Here is a 24951-nt window from a genome sequence, read left to right as displayed (position 1 = left end):
TGTGTTGTGTGTGTGTGTGTGTGTGTGTGTGGTGTGTGTGTGTGTGTGGTGTGTGTGTGTGTGTGTGTGTGTGTGTGGTGTGTGTGTGTGTGTGTGTGTGTGTGTGTGTGGTGTGAGTGAAATGAGTGAGTGAGGTGTGTGCCACCCCCATCTCTTTCAGCACACTGGACAACATGTTCTAGGCTGGGTTTGGTGGTCTACTCTAATTCTGCCTGTCGTTCCTCTCTAACTATCACGACACAAGGCGAGACCCAGATGCAGACACAGGTGGCAGATGGTTTGAGCTCTGGTATTTATTATAATCCAAGGGATAGACAAAAGGCAGGTCGGGGACAGGCAAGTATTCATAGCCAGGGCAGAGTCCAAAACGGTACAGGGCGGCAGGCTGGCTCGAGGTCAGGGGCAGGCAGAGGGATCAGGCAGGCGGGCTCAGAGTCAGGACAGGCAGAGGGATCAGGCAGGCGGGCTCAGAGTCAGGACAGGCAAGGGTCAAAACCAGGAGGACGAGAAAAAGAGAGACTGGGGAAAACCAGGAGCTGAGCGAAAACTGCTGGTTGACTTAGCAAACAAGACGAACTGGCACAGACAGACAGAAAACACAGGTATAAATACCYAGGGGATAAGTGGGGRAGACGGGCGACACCTGGAGGGGGGTGGAGACAAGCACAAGGACAGGTGAAACAGATCAGGGTGTGACACTAACACCTTCCCTTTGTAGCCTAGAACTCCATATGCTGACTGAAACCAAGGACACATCTGAGCTCTGAAACATAAAGCATACATCCTGCTGCTATCAGATAAACTTCAGTCAAAGAGAGCATTTCTACTTTAGATACAATTCAGATCATCAGAAAGAAATCTGAATGTGTGAAAACAAGCTCACAGACACAAGCAAACCGGTCAGGTAATCAGTGCTGTTGTATGCTGGGGAAATAGTCATGTCAGACTGCAAGTGGCATGCCTATTATTAACTGTAGAAGGAAAAGCAAACCCAGAGGGCTTACATTGCACATTCTCATATAGTACTGGTAACCAAATACTATTACCACCCCCACCCCCGTTGTGGCTGAGATGTAATGACAATAACCTTTGTTAACCTTTGTGACCAGCTGGCAAGTGTCTTCACTGACATTTTCAACCTCTCCCTGACCCAGTCTGTCATAACTACATGTTTCAAGCAGACCACCATAGTCCCTGTACCCAAGAACGCCAAGGCAAGCTGTCTAAATGACTATCGCTCCTTAGCACTCACGTCTGTAGCCATGAAATSTTTTGAAAGGCTGGTCATGGCTCACATCAACACCATCATCCTAGACACCCTGGACCCACACCAATTCCCGTRCCGCCCCAAMAGATCCACAGATGATGCAATCTCTATTGCGCTCCACACTGCCCTCTCCCACATGGACAAGAGGAACACCTATGTGAGAATACTTGCTGTTCAATGACTACAGCTCAGCGTTCAACACCATAGTGCTCTCATCACTCAGCTAAGGACTCTGGTACTGAACACCTCCCTCTCCAATTAGATCCTGGACTTCCTACTGGGCCGCACCCAGGTGGTGAGGGTAGGCAACAACACAGTCGCCATGCTGACCCTCAACACGGGGGCCCCTCAGGGGTGCTTAGTCCCCTCATGTACTTCCTGTTCACCCAGGACTGCGTGGCCAAGCACGACCCAAACACCATCATTAAGTTTGGTGACGACCCAATGGTGGTAGGCCTGATCACCAACGACGATAAGACAGCTTATAGGGAGGAGGTCAGAGACCTGGCAGTGTGGTACCAGGACAACAACATCTCCCTCAACGTCAGCAAGACAAAGGAACTGATCGAGCACACCCCCATTCACATCGATGGGGCTGTAGTGGAACAGGTTGAAAGCTTCATAGTCCACAAACACCAACACAGTCGTGAAGAGGGCAYGAGAAGGTCTCGTCAGTCTCAGGAGGCTGAACATATTTGGCATGGGCGCTCAGATCCTCAAAAGGTCCTACAGCTGCATCATTGAGAGCATATTGACTGGCTGCATCACCGTTTGGTATGGCAACTGCTAGGCATCCGACCAAAAGGCACTACTTGCATTCACGCGTACTGGCCGTACGCGCTACTGGCCGTGAGGCCGAGCTCCCTGCCATCCAGTATTTCTAYACCAGGCGATGTCAAAGGAAGGCCCTAAAAATTGTCAAAGACTCCAGCCACCCGAGTCATAGATTGTTGTCTCTACTACTGCACGGCAAGCGGTACCGATGCACCAAGTCTGGAACCAATAGGACCCTGAACAGCTTCTACCCCCAAGCCATAAGGTGCTAAATAGCTAGTTAAATAGTTAACCAAATAGCTACCAGGACTTTCTGCATTGACCCTTTTTTCACTCACTTTATTGACTCATCACACACAGTGCAGCTACTGTTTATTGTCTGTCACTTCATTCCTAGTTATATGTACATATCTACCTCAATTACCTCGTACCCCTGCACATCCACTCGGTACTGGTAGCCAGTGTATATAGCCAAGTTATCGTTACTTATTGTTGTATTTATTATTAATATTATATATATATTTTTTATAAGGGGTGGATCAGCTTAATATTGCAGATAGATTGATGCTTCCATCAATGTAATTGGCTGCATCGTTTCCATTCCCCCATATATCTTTTTTTGTAAATATATATATCCATATACATACACATATGCATACATATACACATATATACATACACATACCTATATAGACATACATACTTTTTTTGAATATACCTTAATTATTCCCTGCAAACCCTACCACCCTTCCCCCAATTGGAGTAAACTAATAAACAATAACACTTAGGCTTCTACATTCAGTTTACACATCTTATACAAATTTTACAGACACAATCTATTTTACAATAGTTATATTTTGTTTGTTTTTAGTCCTTCCTCTATTTCTGATGTCCATCCAGTTTGATTTCTATTTGTAACTGTGCTATTTCACAACATTTTTGAATCTATATACATTTTACAGACCCTGTATGTTTTACAATGGTTACCTTGTTATTATTCCCACCCTTCAGCTCCATTCAACCCCTCCCATCTATCTCTCAACACCATCCATTTTGGATTTCTATTTGCCATATATTTTTCAACTGTGCTGTGATTAATATTATTATTACGTGTATTACTTTTCTATTATTTCTCTATTTTCTTTCTCTCTGCATTGTTGGGAAGTAAGAATTTCACTGTTAGTCTACACCACGTTTACGAAGCATGTGACAAATAACACTTGATTTGATTTGTTGGAGTGCTTACAGTAAAACATAAACCACAGTAATATGGCAATATGATAATCCCCCACACTCACACCATACAGTATTGCGTTATGGCCGTGACCTGTAAAACTGAAACATCTCCCACTTACAGTGCCTTCCAAAAGTATTCAGACCCCTTGACTTTTTCCACATTTGAAATTGACCTCAGGTGCACCCTGTTTCCATTGATCATCCTTGAGATGTTTCTACAACTTGATTGGAGTCCACCTGTGGGAAATTAAATTGATTGGACATGATTTGGAAAGAACACACCTTTCACATCTGTCTACATTTGACAGTGCATGTCAGAGCAAAAACCAACCCATGAGGTCGAAGGAATCGTCCGTAGAACTCCGATACAGGATTGTGACGAGGCACAACTGCAGCATTGAAGGTCCCCAGGAACACAGTGGCCTCCATCATTCTTAAATGGAAGACGTTTTTWACCACCAAGACGCTTCCTAGGGCTTTGGTCAGGGAGGTGACCAAGAACCCGATGGTTCTGTGCAGCAATGCTCCCCATCCAACCTGACAGAGCTTGAGATGATCTGCAGAAAAGAATGGAAGATAGTGTGCAGGCCAGGTAGCAGGCTGTTAGCCTGCTTAGACAGGCAAAGTGGGTGGGGTTATATCCTGCCTGTTTGGCCCTGTCCAGGGGTATCGTCGGACGGGGCCATAGTGTCTACTGACCCCTCCTGTCTCAGCCTCCAGTATTTATCCTGCAGTAGTTTGTGTCGGGGGACTAGGGTCAGTCTGTTATATCTGGAGTATTTCTCCTGTCTTATCCGGTGTCCTGTGTGAATTTAAGTATGCTCTCTCTAATTCTCTCTCTCTTTTTTTCTCTCTCTCTTTTTCTCTCTCTCTCTCTCTCTCTCTCTCTCTCTCTCTCTCTCTCTCTCTCTCTCTCTCTTCTCTTCTCTCTCTCTCTCTCTCTCTCTCTCTCTCTCGTCTCTCTCTCTCTCTCTCTCTCGTCTCTCTCTCTCTCTCTCTCTCTCTCTCTCTCTCTCTCTCTCTCTCTCTCTCTCTCTCTCTCTCTCTCTCTCTTCTCTCACTCAATTCAAATTCAAGGGGCTTTATTGGCATGGGAAACATGTGTTAACATTGCCAAAGCAAGTGAGGTAGATATTATACAAAAGTGAAATAAACAATACAAATTAACAAGTAAACATTACACATAACAGAAGTTTCAAAACAATAAAGACATTACAAATGTTATATTATATATATACAGTGTTGTAACAATGTACAAATGGTTAAAGCACACAAGTTAAAATAAATAAGCATAAATATGGGTTGTATTTACAATGGTGTTTGTTCTTCACTGGTTGCCCTTTTCTTGTGGCAAACAGGTCACAAATCTTGCTGCTGTGATGGCACACTGTGGAATTTCTCCAATAGATATGGGAGTTTATCAAAATTGGATTTGTTTTCAAATTCTTTGTGGATCTGTGTAATCTGAGGGAAATATGTCTCTCTATATGGTCATACATTGGGCAGGAGGTTAGGAAGTGCAAGCTCAGTTTCCACCTCATTTTGTGGGCAGTGTGCACATAGCCTGTCTTCTCTTGAGAGCATGTCTGCCTACGGCGGCCTTTCTCAATAGCAAGGCTATGCCACTGAGTCTGTACATAGTCAAGCTTTCCTTAAGTTTGGGTCAGTCACAGTGGTCAGGTATTCTGCCACTGTGTACCTCTTGTTTAGGGCCAAATAGCATTCTAGTTTGCTCTGTTTTTTTGTTAATTCTTTCCAATGTGTCAAGTAATTATCTTTTTGTTTTCTCATGATTTGGTTGGGTCTAATTGTGCTGTTGTCCTGGGGCTCTGTGGGGTGTGTTGTGTTTGTGAACAGAGCCCTAGGACCAGCTTGCTTAGGGGACTCTTCTCCAGGTTCATCTCTCTGTAGGTGATGGCTTTGTTATGGAAGGTTTGGGAATCGCTTCCTTTTAGGTGGTTGTAGAATTTAACGGTCTTTGCTCTCTCTCTCTCTCTCTCTCTCTAATACAGGTGTGCCAAGCTTGTAGCTTCATACCCAAGAAGACTTGATGCTGTATTCGCTGCCAAAGGTGCTTCAACAAAGTACTAAGTAAAGGGTCTGAATACTTATGTAAATGTGATATATATATTTTTTTAAACTTATTTTTGCTTTGTCATTATGGGGTATTATGTGTAGATGAGGGGGAAAAAAACGATTTAATTAATTCTAGAATAAGGCTGTAAAGTTACAAAATTTGGTAAAAGTCAAGGGGTCCGAATACTTTCCGAAGGCACTGTACATCAGTCAAATGTACCATTAAGACAGGCTAGGCTCGTGCATCATTTAATTAACATGATAAAACGATTTCCAGCGAAATCCATCTGTTTAAGCTAGATATATTTGTTTTTGTATGGGCTTCGTTTCACGAAAACGTCTATAGCATCCTACAATATACTCTATGTAAAGGGGAGACTCTCACGAACACGATGGTGTACTCCTTTTTGTTCTACGACCCCCACAAGTGTCATGGGACTCATCTGAAGGTAACCCGGTACCGGTAAAAAAAATGAATGGAAGTAGTTTTGTGCCACCCAAAACAAGGGTTAGATATGTGTCAACAATATATAAATAATTCCTGAGCTTTCTTATATCTCTTCGGTATAGGACAGACACTTAAAAACCTTATTCCTTATGATAAATGTTTGGACTGTCTGTTTTGCCATGAATGCTTATTCAATGTGTTTCTAGCAGTAAAGCCCAAACAGTTCTTCATTTGTGAAATATGACGTCCCCAAACTCTTCCGCTCCTCTGCTCCTCTCTGGACTCGCTGCATTAATTAACTGGATCAGTAAACTGGGACTGGTTCTGATCTGTGTACAGTACAACATGTTCTAAATCATGTCCTAGGACCTAGAGAGAACATCTGGGGAAGTCAACAACTCTGAACTCAGCAGGGAGAACATTTTTCGCCAGTAGATTCACAAATGGAAAAATATGGTCCCTTTAGTTTTTTTCCTTGTATTTAATCTTAATTTATCCAGGTTAATCTCAATGAGAAATATGTTTTTTTGCAAGAAAAACCTGGTTCAATATTAAAACTATCAATATCACAAATGACTTTCYTGTATAAAACTCTTGAGGCTGCCACTGGACTGTCAAGTCCTGGTAACACCTCGGTGGGTTATCCTCTATTGTCATGCTCCAACAGGGAAGATATGGGGTGTGCTGTACTCCATAGGCTCCATGTAGCTTTTTGTTCATAAGACCAATGCATTATTGCTGGGGGGAAAACATAAAGGTAATAATCTATAACCTAATAATAATCTATAAAGATTCCTGGAAGCTAAGTGGAAGCCTGTACTGTCGCTACATCATACATACCATACCATATATATCCTATCCTACCGATCCTCGACTTCGGCGATGTCATCTACAAAATAGCTTCCAACACTCTTCTCAGCAAACTGGATGCAGTCTATCACAGTGCCATCCGTTTTGTTACCAAATCACCTTCTACCACCCACCACTGCGACCTGTATGCTCTAGTCGGCTGGCCTCGCTACATACTCGTCGCCAGACCCACTGGCTCCAGGTCATCTATAAGTCTATGCTAGGTAAAGCTCCGCCTTATCTCAGTTCACTGGTCACGATAACAACACCCACCCGTAGCACACGTTCCAGCAGGTATATCTCACTGATCATCCCCAAAGCCAACACCTCATTTGGCCGCCTTTCCTTCCAGTTCTCTGCTGCCAGTGACTGGAACGAATTGCAAAAATCGCTGAAGTTGGAGACTTTTATTTCCCTCACCAACTTGAAACATCAACTATCTGAGCAGCTAACCGATCGCTGCAGCTGTACATAGTCCATCTGTGAATAGCCCACCCACCCAATCTACCTACCTCATCCCCATACTGTTTTTAATTTATTTACTTTTCTGCTCTTTTGCACACCAGTATCTCTACTTGCACATCATCCTCTGCTCATTTATCACTCCAGTGTTAATCTGCTAAATTGTAATGGCCTATTTATTGCCTACCTCCTCATGCTTTTTGCACACACTGTATATAGACATTATTTTTTCTACTGTGTCATTGACTTGTTTATTTTGTTATTGKCTTGCTTATTGTTTACTCCATGTGTAACTCTGTGTTRTTGTCTGTGTCACACTGCTTTGCTTTATCTTGGCCAGGTCGCAGTTGCAAATGAGAACTTGTTCTCAACTAGCCTACCTGGTTAAATAAAGGTGAAATAAAATAAATAAAAATACCAAATCTGCATCTGGGTATGCAGGCATCACTACAAAGATACAATTGAACAAAATATCTTTAATAGATATAAACATTTTTACACATCACAGCTCAAAGGAAACATCATCACATGCTGTAATACATGTCAAGAAGGAAGGTGCAAATTATGATGAGCGTCAGAATCCTTTGATATATATACAGGTTGTACAGAATGGGAACCAAAGGGGAAGCTTGCGGGTTTTAATAGTACAACTGACTGTAGACATGGAGGGTCTACCAAGTTACTTACTAATAGACTTAGATGACTGTAGCTGGCATTTAAGGATTTACATAAAATCGTTATATGTCATGACATACAGTACCGATTTCATCTACAGAGAGTAGAACAGGATGAAATACATGTGGCACCAGGGGCTTTGTAACATGCTGTGGATCAGGATCAAGTATAGTACGTATTTCCATGTTATGACATGTTATCATCACTAGATGGCACTGTGGATCCAATACAGCAGGTAGGCGAAGATGGGACCATACCAATAATCAAATAGATCAAGTAGAATCAATATCATCAGTTAGAAGTGAATTGAACAGTACGCCTGGTCTTCCAGTCATCCACSCAGTCAGTCCAGTTATTTTGATATAATAACCAATAGTACATTCTGGAACTACTGTATCCAGTAAGCCCATCTTACCCTCCTGAAATGAGCCCAGTCCATAGAGAGTCATAGTGTGTAGTGGTAAAACAATATAAGGTGTTTTGCAGTGGTAACATTTCTGCTCATATATATTTACAAAATAAATTGTTGAACAGCTTTGGTTGATGATGAATTTTGAAGCTTATTCTCGTCATTATGGCACCCATATTATTTCATTTGTATATTTTGTACGTGGCAAGTTAAGTACTTTTCATCAGTTAACTAGCTGTAGTCATGTACAGTACTGTATGTGAGGTATACTCAACCCCCTATAACATGTTTTACATTGCTTTATGGAGGATCAATGGGAGAGGCATCACTGAGAGGCATCACTGAGAGGCATCACTGAGAGGCATCACTGAGAGGCATCACTGAGAGGCATCGACCATAATAGTACTAATAATAAACTATATCCAATACACAGTACACAATACACAGTACACAGGCCAAGAGACTGCCTGTCTTTACCTTTCTATACTTGTACTGAAAGGGACAAGTTCAATTCTATGGGACAAGCGACAGCCCCATCATGTTTTTCCATAAATTGCTAACAAAATAACAGCTGATCACTCAAATCTTCAATATGCAACTTGGACTTTTGCAATCTCTTAAACGTGCTGTGAACCTGTTACGTGTATGAACTGAACGCAGCACACATTTCTGAGCGGTTCCTTTCTGGGAATGTCTTAAATAACACACAACTGTCCTACAATGGACAATTTGTTCCACTGTGGAGAGGAGTACAGTATGAAGGAGCAGGATCTGAAGGACAAGGTCAACATGGGAAGGTTCCACAGCATAGCCCAGGGAAGTTAATACATCTCTGTCAGACATGCAGGGACACTACAGTATAGTGCCAGCAAATCCTAAAGAAAGGACTGCATGCTGATCATCTCTGTCTCTCTCCCTCTATCTCCTTTAAAACACCTCTCATTGAGTTGTTAGTGGTGGTGGTACTACAGATCCACYGTGTTGAAGAATAATGGCCGATCGGTTCATGATGGSATCAACAGTTCATGTTGATCATASAGCATTTACATCCACTGTGAATCGGTCCATGTCAATAGCAGAATATCAGTTCTAATGAAGGAATCAAAGAAGCAAGCCCTGTGGTTCTGAGCACCCATAGTGTGAATCCGTTTGAGTKTKAGTGTGTTGTGGTCACGTGTGTTCAGCTGTTCCTGTCAATAGCACATGGATCAGTCAGTTCATGTCGATGGTGTTGAACACCCACTCTGTGAACTTCTTGAGCTTGGCCGAGGCGCTGTAGGACTCCTCCTGGAGCCGCTGGTTGTCCTCTCTCAGGCTCTGTATCTGGGCCTGCAGGGACACCTTGGCATCCTTCTCCTGGGGACACACAGGGAGTCATCATTAACACAGAGAGGAGTGGGAGGCTCTCATTACTCTCTAGTACTGTCCTCACACACAGGGAGTCATCATTAACACAGAGAGGAGTCGGGAGGCTTCCCTCATTACCTCTCTAGTACTTGTCCTCACACCAAAGGCAGTCATCAAATTAACACAGAGAGGAGTGGGAGGTCTGCATTACTCTCTAGTTACTTGTCCCTCACCAAACAGGGAGTCATCGATTAACACAGAGAGGAGTGGGAGGTCTCATTACTCTCTATGTACTGTCCTCAACACACAGGAGTCATCATTAAACAGAGAGGGAGTGGGAGGCTCTAATTACTCTCTAGTTACTGTCCTCACACACAGGGAGTCATCATTAACACAGAGAGGAGTGGGGCTCTCATTACTCTCTAGTACTGTCCTCACACACAGGGAGTCATCATTAACACAGAGAGGAGTGGGAGGTCTCAATTAACTCTCTAGTTACTGTCCTACACACAGGGAGTCATCATTAACACAGAGAGGAGTGGGAGGCTCTCATTACTCTCTAGTACTGTCCTCAACACACAGGGAGTTCATCATGTAACACAGAGAGGAGTGGGAGGCTTCTCATTACTCTCTAGTACTGTCCGGCTCACACACAGGGAGTCCATCATTAACACAGAGAGGAGTGGAAGGCTCTCATTACTCTCTAATACTGTCCTCAGGAGATGTATACAGGGCAGCTATAACCAAAAGGCAGAGTAGTAAGTACCTGTGCCGAATGGGCACTACTGATATATGGAGAACTGGATCCACACTACACACTTGTTTGACCTTTCCACACTGAGAAGGCTGCTCTTTCAACTGGTCTTTCTACTGTTCTAACCACTGTTAGGGAAAGGGCACCAGGTTCAGTAAGAAGTGAACATTAGAGTAGAGATGTCTAGGCTAAGGCTTAGCMTCCGGTGCTGAAGACCTGGTTGTTTCTTGTCTCACCTTCTTTAGGTCATCCTGCAGCAGCTTCACCATGGACTCCAGTTGGCTCACCTTCTCCATCAGACAAGCTGGGCTCTCACTGTGGGACGGGGGACAGTGTTAACTACCATATTCTAAACTATAATAAGACTAGCATGACCTGGGGCATATTGGCTTAAAATAGTCAAGAGGTGTAGCAAGCCACAGCTTTAGACCCTAGGAGTAGGGGCAGGAGTTTTTCCTAACCATGTTGCCTGGCCAGGAAAAACCTGACCCAAGTTTTAAGATAAGCTCCAGGCCCTACCTATGTCTACAGAATTCTCTGGACGTGCATGGTATGTAGTAGGTAAKTGGGTCTTACCCAGGCGAGGTGTTTCTCTGTGGGGAAGCCTGGGGTTCGGCCTGCTGGGGGCTGGTGTCTTTGACATCTGGGCTGGAGCTCCCATCATTAACAGATAACAGTCTCTGAACTGAAGACAGACAGAGAAAAACACAACAGTTACAGCTCAGATTGACAACACACAGGAAAGAGACAGGGCACTGCTACCCTCTGGTTGGTAAAGATAGTAAATCTCCAGCTTACTTTGCCTACCCTCAAAGGCCTTGGCAGCATCCACCAGGTTGGACCAGTCCAGAGCACGGTCAGCTCCAGAGTTAGGCAGGGGCATGAGGCATGGGTCCCCCAGCTGCTGTCTCCTACCCYCCTGGTCCTGGCTGGACGACTCACATAGATCACCTGCAGGGAAGAGGAGCGGGGGGACGAGAGACAGCGGATTAGAACAGAGGAAGTGGAGACAGGTTTCAAATAAAGTACATACTAAAAACAAGATTACACATAACGTGTTTAGAGTAACCCATACTTAAGGACATAAGTATACACTGATACACTCTATGATAAACTGTGCTCCCCTGGTTTGAGATGGAGCCCATGTAGGATAAACTGGCTTTGGCTTTACTCAAGGATTACTTTCAGGATAATCAGGCTAACCCAGAGACTTGTGTGAGGGTTGTCGGGGTGGCGCGTGGCGGGCGGTGGGCGARCGGGGTATGGTGGAGCAGCTGAAGAGCAGGTCGTTGGGTGTCTGTCTGTGCCCGCTGTACGAGGGCTCCCGCTGCCCGCTGTAGATGCTCTCGTCTGACAGGGTCCTCTGCAAGGAGCGCCGGCTGGGAGGGGGGACGGGGAAAGAGGGCTGGAGAGAGTGAGGGGAGAGAGAGGAGCAATGTGAGGCTGCTGATTGACCCCATAAACTCAGCCTTTAGCCTTTAGCATGTTGACCAGTGTATGTGGCAAGGCAGGGGAGGGAGTTTGGATTCATCAGGCAAATACAGCATATCGACTACTCTGGAAGTTCCATGGGAGTTCTCATCAATTTGACAATTATCATGGTAAAATGGATGATGGTGACATTGCTTGTTAACACAGAGCAGTGCTGCCCGCTACCTTTTGGTCGTGGGAGGAGGGTGGTGGGCTGTCTAGGGTGATGAGTTTCTTCAGGTCCTCCTGCAGGCTGGATGTGGTGACCCGCTGGGGGGATTGGGCCCTGAGCTGAGCCCTGAGCTGGGGCTGGCCACCCAGCAACCCATCACTCTGGTGACGTCTGAGAAAGAGGGAGTGCAAAGACCAGCAGTGTTAGGTTGCAGTTCTCGGTTCAACCACATGGTGGGAGTGGTGTACTCGTTTATAAACAAAACAAGTGGGAAAGGCATCTCCTCTCAGTTGACTCAGATCTCAAGTCTCTCTAACATCAACAATCTAGAACAGTAAGATTTGTTTCAATAGGGAAAGAACATCCTTTCACAACATTGCACCCCTCACAGTGTAATGGCCTCAGTGACGTGTCAATAAACACATGTATGTTCAACATTCCTCCTCTACTGCCCCCCATGCTTACTTGCGTGTTTTGCCAAAGTCCACAGAGTTGATGGTACCTCCCGGCTTCCTCCAGCCGATCAGGTACTTGGAGGTGGCTCCCTGGCGGGGGTAGAAGCTCTTGGGGCCTCCAGGGGAGAGGGAGGTCTGAGAGGTGGGGGAGGTGGCAAGGGCTGACTCCTCCTGGGAGGAGCTGGGACTGCAGCCTGGACCCATGGGACTGCCAGACTGGCCCGAGCTCAGAGTACTGGTACGGAAGAACACGGATATGGGTTAGTATAGGTATATTTATACTATTGTGTTCATAACTCACACACACCATTACATTGGTGTTTCACTTCACCTTTCTGTAATGTGCACTCATCTATGAACACATTTCTGTACAATATTTCGTACAATATGTACAATATGGTAACGTTGACTACTTCCCCCACACACGACATCTCCGATGTCTCCACATCTTGAGATGAGAATTTAAATTCATGAAGAAAAAGAAATAGGACAGAGTGTCCTTGGACTTCTTCCATTTTAACATTTCAAACAACATTTCTCCCCAGTTTGACATGAAAGCTAGCGTCTCCCTCCTCAGACATGCTGTGTGTACAATAAAACAGTCACTAGTCTGGTGGTGCTGGAGTTATTTCAGAGCCACAGAGGAGAGGCTGAGGAGAGGAGGAAACCCTGTTCACTCAAAGGAACTGTGGTTACAGAGTGTTAACAGTGCTGAGCTCTCACATTCAGCATTCCTCAGTGTTTCAAGTGCTCTCTTTCTCTCTGTGAGAACCTGGCTCACACACAAACAAGCACGCACACACACACACACACACACACACTCAGATACACACACGCATGTGCGCACACACACAATCACACAGGCACACATACAGCAGGTTGCTGCTTGCTACCTCTCACCACCAAACCGCAAGGCTTGGTAGTTTTCTATCTGGGACAATAGGGGATATATAAGGACTACAAAGCATCACTGTCTGCTTCATGACACATTGATACGTGAGAGGAAATGTATCACATAAAGAGCCGACTGTAATAGAACTCTACTGTCCCACATGAAAAACTACTACAGTTTACTATACAATACTACAGTACTTACTATAGAATTCTGTAGTAAACTGTAGTATACTATACTACACACTGTAGCAGTGTTGTTGTGCTCGAGACCGGTCTTCGAGACCACATATTGAGTGTCTCGGGTCTTGTTTCAATGTCGGATACATTTGTACTCGGTCTTGACTCGGTCTCGGGCAGTGAGGACTCTTAATTTCATCCCGAGACCAGCAGAGTAAAAATCTCATAATTATCAGCTTCCATTCAGTCAGCGCATAAAACCGCTTCGCCAGGCCAAATATGTACACTCCTTTCTTGAAACATTATTTCAACAGCCTTTATATCTATTATAGACATGTTTGTACAGTGGYGAATCTATAGGTCTTCAGTGTGTGACTAGTTTGTGATTCTGAAAAGACAGCAACCGTAATACCAACACACTCATGTAGGAGAGTGCACTTTTTGTAAAACATAAAGGGCCAGTGATGTAGTGGAGGCTATACGCAGGTATAATCATTTTATTTTTATTTAATTTGTCCTGGGATATAAACATTGGGTTGTTATTTTACCTGAAATGCACAAGATCCTCTACTCTGACAATTAATCCACAGATAAAAGGGTAATCCAAGTTATTTTCTAGTAATCTCTCCTCCTTCAGGCTTCTTCTTCTTCTATGGACTTTTATGGCGGTTGGCAACCAACTTTAAGGTGCATTACCACCACCAACTGGACTGGAGTGTGGACCTCAGTTCATCTTTCAATCACCCACGTGGGTATATGCTCCTAAAAACCAATGAGGAGTTGGGAGAGGTCGGACTTGCAGCGTGTCTAGCGTCACAAATAGAACCAAGTTACACAGACGCTCGTTGACTTGCGCGGGCAGTGTGTGCAATGATTGAATAACATGTATGTGTACATTTATTTTGCAACGCTCGCGCACACGACGTGGGCGGTGTAGTCAGCATGTTAGTGTACGTCATGGAACGTCAAATATAACCTATTTTTAAAACCTCTTATGAAGTTGGTTTTGTAGCATAAGAATTTGATATTTTTTACTGATATTATGATYGTCTGTTTGTTTCATATCTGCAAACTAGTTAAAATGCAGTCGGTTCTACTTTAAACTTTAGGTCACCAGTTACTTTGTGGACTAAACATGAAATTATTTTTGCCATGGGAGGTCAAAGTTGTACATTTCGATTGGGAAATGCTTAATAGTTGTATGTTTGTATTTTTATGATTGTGACCTACTGGGTTATTATGTCAGAGTTCATGGACTGCTTATCCTTTAACATCATGCTGTGTGTGACTGCTGTCTTTCCATCGGCCCTATACAGTGGTGTAGAGGTGCCTGGAGAAGTGGGTATACTCTAATTTAGCCAAAAAGTTCCCAAACAACCTGCCCAGCGAAGGAAAGACACCCTGTGTGAAAAATCGTATGTTTTCCTATAGATTTGTCAGATTTTCACTCTCAAAAGCACACAAAAATATATAAATAGAAAATAGATGATATTCCACTGAAACTAGGCTATGTGTGTGGCGCTCGTGAATATATTTCACGTGCTTTGTGATTGTGTAGGCTACTTTGTGCGTGATTTCTCGGTTTATTGGGCTCCCGAGTGGCTCCCGAGTGGCACAGCGGTCTAAGGCACTGCATCTCAGTGCTAGAGGCATTACTACAGACCCTGGTTCGATTCCAGGCTGTATCACAACCGGACGTCATTGGGAGTCCCATAGGGCGGTGCACAATTGGCCCAGCGTCGATCGGGTTAGGGTTTTGCCGGGTTAGGCCGTCATTGTAAATAAGAATTTGTTCTTAACTGACTTGCCTAGTTAAATAAAGGTTCAATAATTTAAAAAATTATAATAAACAGTGAATACTAGAGTAAAGTCAGCAAAAACAATACGGTGAATACTATAGTATTCCTACCATAGTATACACTATAGTATTTTTTCATGTGGGGTAGCACAGCACAGGGAGGCACACACACCTGGAGTGGGACGCAGCATCACTGAGGGTGTAGGAGCCACTGTCCGGGGCTGGGGGGAATACAAGGGGGCTCTGGGCTGGGTATGCGCTGCTCCCTGGGGGGCCGGGGGAGTCTGGGGCTGAAGGAGAGGTCTCTTGGGTCCGCCGCTCTTTGGCTCTGGAACCCCCGGACCCTGTGGCCCCGTAAGAGGTAGCATCGATGCCGCTGTCTGTGGATGCCCCCTGTAGGTAGCCGTTGAGCTCTGAGTCAGGCCGTACCCCTGTCCTGCTGGAGCCAATCTCATACCACTTTTCATCACTGTGGGCAGAGCTGGAGGCATTACTGGACAGTGTGTTGCTGCCTGATTGGCTGGAGGAGTAGGAAGCTTCCACCTGTAGAGACATAGACCCTACAGTCACGTCCTGGTTGTTTTACCATATTAAATAAAGACTACTTTGACATAGACAACAATCTATATTGCCAAGCTAGTGCACTCGGAAAGTATTCAGACCCGTTGACTTTTTCCACATTTTGTTACAGCCTTATTCTAAAATGGATTAAATTGTTTTTTTCCCTCATCAATCTACACACAATATCCCATAATCACAAAGCAAAAACAGATTTTCAGATTTTTTTGCAAATGTATTACAAATAAAAAACTGAAATAATACATTAACATAATTATTAATTTCAGGTAATTGTGCATTTCAGGTCAAATAACAACCCACTGTTTATAGCCCAGCACAAATTAGCTAGCAACAGCAAGCTAGCTAGCTAAATTGCCATAAATGTTTGCTTTTCGACCTGTCCCCAAAATAATATAGTTGATATTTCAACCTGCGTGTCCTGATCCTGTCCTGATCACGCACAAGCGGTCTGGTCAGCATGTTAGAAGACATATTTGGTCATATTTGAGCCTGGTGCCTCACCTTGATGTTCTTGTTGGGAGACAGGTGTGTCCCCTGTTCCTGCTGCTGGAGACGAGTTACTGCAGCCTTGGATACAGCTGGGTCTGGGAGGGACAGGAACAAACAGAGGAATGAGACACAGATAACAATACCAGTAACATAGAGAGATATTCCTGTCTCTGACTCTCATCATCTGCATCACCCAAAACACCAGAGACATGACTTGGGATTTTGACTTGGGATTTTCTAAAGCAGTGGTATTCAAAACTTTTCAGCAAATTTCTGGGGACCCCATTTTCCCCCAAGATTTTCTCGTGACCCCCACCCCACGCCAAATCTAATGACACAACCTTAAAATCGGTACATTTCGAATTTTAAATAAAAAAATAACTTAATTGCATTTTCATCTCTTATCAGAATGAAAATAAACAAATAAATACCTTTACTCAATACAATTTGATTTTTCAAATTAACTTTCTCAAAAACTATCATTTTGGCGACCCCACTGCAGTTCTAGACCGAACTGGGGTCGTGACCGCGACTTTGAATGACACTGTTCTAAAGCCTGTCCTCTGACCTGCTCTATCAGCCCCCCTGTCGGCCAGCTCCCCTTCCACCGCTCGGGGCCATCCAGTGGCAGGCTTAGTCCCGTTAGACCCCTCTCCCACTCCCTGACGCTCAGCAGACACAGGGGAGTGGCGGGTATTGTTGTTAAACCTATAAAATATATGGAAGAAGACGGCATCATGTCTAGCTGCATCATTGACTGAACAAAACAGGAGTACCTCTGCCATGATGAGTACAACATATCAACGAGACAACATATAATTTAGTAATTTCCTTTCTATTATTGGATAACTCCCAAATAAGTAATTACAGTAAATACAGACTACATCTGAAAATAGAGCAATTTAGGTGAAACCCTACAGCGATCTGTTTCTAGATCTGAATTTTGTCTGTCTGTGTATGATCTGGGTGTGGTCTGAATGTGGCCATAAATTGGCCCAGGTTTGTTCTGGCCTGAGTGACCTCTCACCCGTCTGGCATGGACTTCTGTCTCCAGTGGTTGGAGCCTGCGCTCCCAGTGTCTATGTAGGAGAGACTGGTAGGGGCTTTGCGGGTGTGTGGAGAGCGGCCCATCACGATGGAACAAGCCAGGGCATAGTTATCATTCCCTGGGGAATACCTGAGGGATACAGAGCATACAGAATCCACTACTAAGCTTAAAGCTTGTACATCTTCCCTACTATATCATATTATTAGACGGGGTGGCTCTCTTACCTTTTAGCGTTGAGAGGGCGCCCGTCGCTGGACACACTGCGGGGGATGACTCCGGTCGGCTCCTGGTAGTCTGAAGCCGGGGCCTTGATGAGCGTCCCCCCCAGGGCCGCTGTGGTGCGGCTCTGGGGGCTGGAGGAGGTGCGGGGCCACTTGTTGTTGTTGCTGCGGAAGGGGAATTTAAACTCATAGGGCATCCCCTCCTTGTGGTTCTTATAGTCCACCAGGGGCATGTGGTACAGCTCTGAACAGCCTCTGTGAGAAGAGACAGAGATAAATCAAATCAACAACAAAAAGATTGTCACATGCCATCTCCTTTGTCTTGAACACGTTGAGGGAAGGGTTGTTGTCCTGGCACCACATGACCAGGTCTCTGACCTCCTCCCTATAGGCTGTCTCATCATTGTCGGTGATCAGGCCTACCACTGTTGTGTCATCGGCAAACTTGATGATGGTGTTGGAGTCGTGCCTGGCCATGCAGTCATGAGTGAACAGGGTGTACAGTAGGGGACTGAGCACGCACGCACCCCGAGGTGCCCCCGTGTTGAGGACCAGCGTGCCCTACCCTTACCACCTGGGGGCGGCCCGTCAGGAAGGCCAGGACCCAGTTGCAGAGGAAGGTGTTTAGTCCCAGGGTCCTTAGTGACGAGCTTTGAGGGCACTATGGTGTTGAACGCTGAGCTGTAGTCAATGAATAGGATTCTCACATTGGTGTTCCTTTTGTCCAGGTGGGAAAGGGCAGTGTTGAGTGCAATGGAGATTGCATCATCTGTAGATCTGTTGGGGCGGTATGCAAATTGGAGTGGGTCTAGGGTTTCTGGGATAATGGTGTTGATGTGAGCCATGACCAGCCTTTCAAAGCACTTCATGGCTACCGACGTGAGAGCTACAGGTCCGTAGTCATTTAGGCAGGTTACCTTAGTGTTCTTGGGCACAGGGACTATGGTGGTCTTCTTGAATGTTGGTATTACAGACTCAGTTAGGGACAGGTTGAAAATGTCAGTGAAGACTGCCAGTTGGTCACGGAGTACATGCTCGGAGTACACATCCTGGTAATCCGTTTGGCCCTGCGGCATTGTGAATGTTGACCTGTTTAAAAGGTCTTACTCACATCGACTAAGGAGAGCGTGATCACACAGTTGTCCAGAACAGCTGGTGCTCTCATGCATGTTTCAGTGTTACTTGCCTCGAAGCAAGCATCGAAGTAATTTAGCTCATCTGGTAGGTTCGTGACACTGGGCAGCTCGTGGCTGTGCTTCCCTTTGTAGTCTGTAATAGTTTGCATGCCCTACCACATCCGACGAGCGTCAGAGTCGATGTAGTACGATTCAATCTTGGTCCTGTATTGACGCTTTGCCTGTTTGATGGTTCGTTGGAGGGCATAGCGGGATTTCTTGTAAGCTTCCGGGTTAGAGTCCCGCTCCTTGAATGCTGCAGCTCTACCCTTTAGCTCAGTGTGGATGTTGCCTGTAATCCATGGCTTCTGGTTGGGGTATGTACGTACAGTCACTGTGGGGACGACGTCATCAATGCACTTATTGATGAAGCCAGTGACTGATGTGGTGTACTCCTCAATGCCATCGGAAGAATTCTGGAACATATTCCAGTCTGTGCTAGCAAAACAGTCCTGTAGCTTAGCATCTAATTCATCTGACCACTTTCTTATTGACCAAGTCACTGGTGCTTACTGCTTTAGTTTTTGCTTGTAATCAAGAATCAGGAGGATAGAATTATGGTCAGATTTGCCAATAGGAGGGTGAGGGAGGGCTTTGTATGTGTCTCTGTGTGTGGAGTAAATGTGGTCTAGAGTTTTTTTCCCTCTGGTTGCACATTTAACATGCTGATAGAAATTAGGTAAAACGTATTTAAGTTCCCCTGCATTAAAGTCCCCGGCCACTAGAAGCGCTGCCTCTGGATGAGCGTTTTCCTGTTTGCTTATGGCCATATACAGCTCATTGAGTGCGGTCTTAGTGCCAGCATCGGTCCGTGGTGGTGTATAGACAGCTATGAAAAATATAGATGTAAAGTCTCTTGGTAAATAGTGTGGTCTACAGCTTATCATGAGATACTCTACCTCAGGCGAGCAAAACCTTGAGACTTCCTTAGATTTCGTGCACCAGCTGTTGTTTACAAATATGCATAGAGGGCCGCCCCTTGTCTTACCAGAGGCTGCTGTTCTATCCTGCCGAAAAAGCTTAAAACCCGCCAGCTGTATGTTAATCATGTCGTCGTTCGGCCACTAAGATATTACAGTTTTTAATGTCCCGTTGGTAGGATATACGTGCTCGTAGTTTGTCAATTTTATTATCAATTGATTGTACGTTGGCTAATAGGACCGATGGTAAAGGTAGATTACCCTCTCGGCGACGGATCCTTACAACGCACCCGGACCGTCGTCCACGATATCTCCGTCTTTTCCTCCTGCGAATGACGGGGATGAGGTCCTTGTCGGGTGTCTGGAGTAAATCCTTCCTGTCCAACTCGTTGAAGAAGAAGAATTCCTCTAGTACGGGGTGAGTAATCGCTACCCTGATATCAAGAAGCTCTTTTCGGTCATAAGACACGGTGGCAGAAACATTATGTACAAAATAAGTTACAAATAACGCGAAAAAACATACACAATAGCACAATTGGTTACGTGATCGTAAAACGGCAGCCATCTGCTTCGGCGCCATTATTACATTGAGATATACACTACAAACACTGCAGCGCTGCCCCAATACCCAAATGCATGCTACTGATATGACTGATAGAGGCACATATCTGTTGATAAATAACTTATTTGTTGTCTCTGAGCTGTACCTTCGAGGGGTGGAGTCCTCGTGCGGGGGTATGATGACCACCTTGACGGTGACAGAGGTCCTCAGGAGATCGATCATCTGTTCGTGGGACAGCGATGCCACGGCAACCTTACAGATCTCTACTAGCCTGCTGCCCTGGCGCAGCCCCGCCTGCCAGGCGTACCCGTAGGGCTCTACCTCTGCCACGATGCCCTCAAAGTTTACATGGAAGCCCAGCTGGCCCAGGCCGTTCCTCCTCAGGGTCATCTCTGTGGTCTGGCTGCCATTTGACATGAGCTAGAGACAGAGGAGAGGAGGAGGGGGAGGAGAAAGAGGTGAAGGAGAAGAGTTATAACTACTGTGGCGTACAGCAGGTTAGCCACCAGGGGGAGAATCGCTGAGGCCTTGTGACAGACTGAGTATACATCACGGGGCGATGGCTCCATCTGCTGGACGTGCCAGGTCTCGACGGGCTCTCCGGCCAGGACTAATTGGGGCTGATTGGGGATTGGTGAGTAATCAAGGGCTGATTGCTCACCAGCTGTACAAGTCCCATAAAGCTGCCAGAAGGGCAGCACACAGGAGAGAGACTGGGGGAGGAAAGGACTCTCGTATAGTTCAGTTTTGATCCCTACAGGATACAGCAAGACCCGGAACTCAGAACACGGTATCCCGGAGAGGGTCTCTTGGGGGAGACCTATCCTTTTCTTTTGGACTATTATTTTATTTTAAACCCCTTTGAAACTGAGCTAATCCTGCTCTGTCTGTGTAAACGTTTAGATCCAACCCCCTGGTCTGCCACACTACATAATATTAGAAACCTCTAAATCCAAAGACAGACTACACTGCATGTGCTGTGTATGCTCTGTGCAGCATAACACCTTGTATCCCACTGCTGGCTTGCCTCTGAAGCTAAGCAGGGTTGGTCCCTGAATGGGAGACCAGATGGTGCTGGAAGTGGTTTTAGAGGGCCAGTAGGAGGCACTCTTTCCTCTGGTCTGAAAAAATGCCCCAGGACATTGCCCTGTGTAGTGTGCAGTCGTTTGGATGGGATGTTAAATGGGTGTTCTGACTCTCTGTGGTCACTAAAGATCCCATGGCACTTTTCGTAAGAGTAGGGGTGTTAACCCCAGTGTCTTGCATATCCTTATGGCCACCTAATAATCCCCAGTTTCCAATTGGCACATTCATCCTCCCTCCTCTCCCCTGTAATTATTGCCCAGGTCGTTACTGTAAATGACAATGTGTTCTCAGTCAACTTACCTGGTAAAATAAGGGTTGAATAAATAAAAAACAAAACTATTCTGTTGGCTGCTGCTACTGTAAAACACATCACATAAACAATCTGCCCTTGGGCTTAGATCTGATAAGACACACACTAACAGACTGAATCTATCATCAGCGGATGCGCTACCCTTCAATTAAAGTGTTTTTGTACAGGAGGGAGGGTTTAAGGTTTAATACACCTTACCTGGCCCTTCTGACCCAGTGTCAGGTGGAAAGAGGTTGTAACATAGTACTTAACACAGACCTCCAGGCAACCACAACAGGGCCAGAGCAGGATATTATGCTACATCACTGATGCACGCCTCCGCTTTCCGACAAGAAAGGGTATGGCATACACACTCACTGTACACACAAACATGAAATAACCCTATGCAAATAGTGTTAGTCTTTCATTCAAGACAGCTGGCATTGCCTAATCGCATGTGAATGATTCAACTACCTCTCCAAATACGGTCATTGCTGAGATCTATACCTGTAACATTGTGTTTGTAATCACTGTAGGCCTATTCTGCATCTCCTTTGAACATAATGGATTATCAGAGGTGGAAATGAGAGGTATGTTTATTATAACCCATTTGTTAATGATGAAAGGTCCTTATCTGGCTTGAAACTTGGGACACCTGTAATAATCACAACAGATGGTGTGTGAAACATTATAAAGCCATCAGTGTAGCAATAATACACAGATGAACTGTGCTGCTACTGACCTCCAGGCGTTTCACCACCTCTCCAAAGTCCTCTGTGTTGTTGTTGATGGAGCGCAGCGACACACTCTCCCCACGCTCATAGTAGATCTTCATGGAGGCGGGGCTGCCCGAGGACCAGCCAATGACGTCGTGCGTGGCACAGTTAAAGACCACAGCCTTAGCCTCCTGATCCAATAGGATGAGGAAATCGTTGGAGATGGCCAGTACACACTCCCTCTCCGCCCCGGCTACCTGGTCCTCCGCATGCACCGGCCATGTCACTGCCCCTAGGCTCCTTAGCTCTGCCCCGCTGTACGGCCGTACCCTCTCTCTCCGCTTGTGAGCCAATGAGATGAAGGGGAATTTCCCCGTGGGCTCCACCGGCGTGCTGGTCACGTGCCGCTCTGCCAGGTCCCGCAGATACTCCTGTCGCGTGCGTGTCGCCATGGCACCAAACTTTTCAGACTTGTGGGCGGCGTTCTCTGCGTTGATGACCTTGGCCAGCAGGAAGTCCCTGAAGACGCTGGACTTGGGGAAGGCGGCCAGGTCACACCCTTGGGGATAGGAGGACCGAAGGAGGGCACGTCCTGGGAACGAGTCACAGCCACGCTGGGGGGAGGGGGGGGGGGGAGAAAGAGAGAGAGGTCACTAACTAGTAAGTGCACTGAAGGAGGGAGTCCTATACTCAATCTCAATGGATCCTCAGGGCACTAGATCTGAAAGAATTGAATAGGTGTAAGATGGCAAGCTGCTGGGTTTACTATGTCTTATCCCTATCCAATCCTCTCAGGGAGTGCAGAAAACAGTAAACTAGAGGACAGAAAACAGTAGACTAGAGGACAGAAAACAGTAGACTAGAGGCAGAAAACAGTAGACTAGAGGGGCAGAAAACAGTAAACTAGAGGACAGAACAACAGTAGACTAGAGGGCAGAAAAACAGTAGGAACTAGAGGACAGAAAACAGTAGACTAAGAGACAGAAAACAGGTACGACTAAGAGGGCAGAAAACAGTAGACTAGAGGACAGAAAACAGTAGACTAGAGGACAGACAAAAAGAGACTAGAGACAGAAAACAGTAGACTAGAGGACAGAAAACAGTAGACTAGAGGACAGAAAACAGTAGACTAGAGGGCAGAAAACAGTAGAACTAGAGGACAGAAAACAGTAGACTAAGGACAGAAAACAATAGACTAGAGGACAGAAAACAGTAGACTAGAGGACAGAAAACAGTAGACTAGAGGACAGAAAACAGTAGACTAGAGGCAGAAAACAGCTAGACTAGAGGGCAGAAAACAGTAGACTAAGAGGGCAGAAAATAGTAAGACTAGAGAGGAGAAAACAATAGACTAGAGGACAGAAAATAGTAGACTAGAGAGGCAGAAAACAATAGACTAGAGGACAGAAAACAATAACTAGAGGACAGAAACAGAGACTAGAGGGCAGAAAATAGCTAGACTAGAGAGCAAGAAAACAGTACGACTACGAGCGGCAGAGAAACATAGACTAGACTAGAGAGCCAGACAAAACACTAGACTAAGGACAGCAAAAACAAATAGACTAGAGGACAGAAAACAGCTAGACTAGAGGACAGAACAAAACAGTAGACGTAGAGGCAGAAAACAGTAGACTACAGAGGGCAGAAAAAGTAGACTAGAGGGCAAGAAAACAGTAGACTAGCAGGAACAGAAAACAGTAGACTAGAGGACAGAAAAAGAGTAGACTAGAGGACAGAAACAGAGACTAGAGGACAGAAACAGTAGACTAGAGCGGCCAGGAAAACAGTAACTAGAGGGCAGAAAATAGTAGACTAGAGAGCAGAAACAATAGCGGACTACGAGGAAACAGACAACAGTAGACTAGAGGGCAGAAACAGTAGACTAGAGGGCAGAAAACAGTAGACTAGAGGCAGAAAACAGTAGACTAGAGGGCAGAAAACAATAGACTAGAGGGCAGAAAACAGTAGACAGAGACAGAAAACAATAGACTAGAGGACAGAAAACAGTAGCCTAGAGGGCAGAAACAACAGTAGACTAGAGCCGACAGAAAACAGTAGACTAGAGCGACAGCAAAACAGTAGACTAGAGGCAGAAAAACAGTAACTAGAGGACAGACAAATAGTAGACTAGAGGGCAGAAAAGAGCTAGACTACGAGGGACGAAACAGTAGACTAGAGGCAAAAACAGTAGACTAGAGGGCAGAAAACAGTAGACTAGAGGACAGAAAACAGTAGACTAGAGGGCAGAAAACAAATAGACTAGAGGGCAGAAAACAGTAGACTAAGGACAGAAAAACAATAGACTAGAGGACAGAAAACAGTAGACTAGAGGCAGAAAACAGTAGACTAGAGGCAGAAAACAGTAGACTAGAGGACAGAAAACAATAATAGACTAGAGGACAGAAAACAGTAGACAGAGGCAAGAAAACAGCTAGGACGAAGTAGCAGAGGGCAAGAACAACATAGACTAGAGACAGAAAACAATAGACTAGAGGCGAACAGAGACTAAACAAAGAGTAACTAGAGGAAAAAAAGTAGACTAGCAGGGACAGAAAACAGTAGACTAGCAGCGGCAAAAACAGTCTAGACTAGAGACTCTCTCT

The 24951-nt window shown here is 45.3% G+C and overlaps 1 protein-coding gene across 1 annotated transcript in view; it reads right to left on the bottom strand.

Annotated features, from left to right (window-relative positions):
- Positions 1-7568: 7568 nt before the first annotated feature.
- Positions 7569-24951, bottom strand: part of LOC111962962 (signal-induced proliferation-associated 1-like protein 1) — a 19156-nt gene continuing 1773 nt past the window's right edge. Inside the window, 15 exon segments of the mRNA XM_070443284.1 lie at positions 7569-9552; positions 10534-10612; positions 10874-10982; positions 11105-11248; positions 11501-11702; positions 11954-12110; positions 12405-12629; positions 15436-15806; positions 16344-16426; positions 16900-17039; positions 17359-17508; positions 17604-17855; positions 20403-20677; positions 22375-22896; positions 22899-22962. Of these exon segments, the coding sequence (XP_070299385.1) occupies positions 9409-9552; positions 10534-10612; positions 10874-10982; positions 11105-11248; positions 11501-11702; positions 11954-12110; positions 12405-12629; positions 15436-15806; positions 16344-16426; positions 16900-17039; positions 17359-17508; positions 17604-17855; positions 20403-20677; positions 22375-22896; positions 22899-22962 (2917 nt within the window). The 3' untranslated portion in view covers positions 7569-9408.

This window comes from Salvelinus sp. IW2-2015, linkage group LG4q.2 (genome assembly GCF_002910315.2).
Source record: "Salvelinus sp. IW2-2015 linkage group LG4q.2, ASM291031v2, whole genome shotgun sequence".
Taxonomy (NCBI): Eukaryota; Metazoa; Chordata; class Actinopteri; order Salmoniformes; family Salmonidae; genus Salvelinus; species Salvelinus sp. IW2-2015.
Note: the sequence above shows the minus strand (reverse complement) of the source record. Positions and strands in the feature narration are given on the sequence as shown.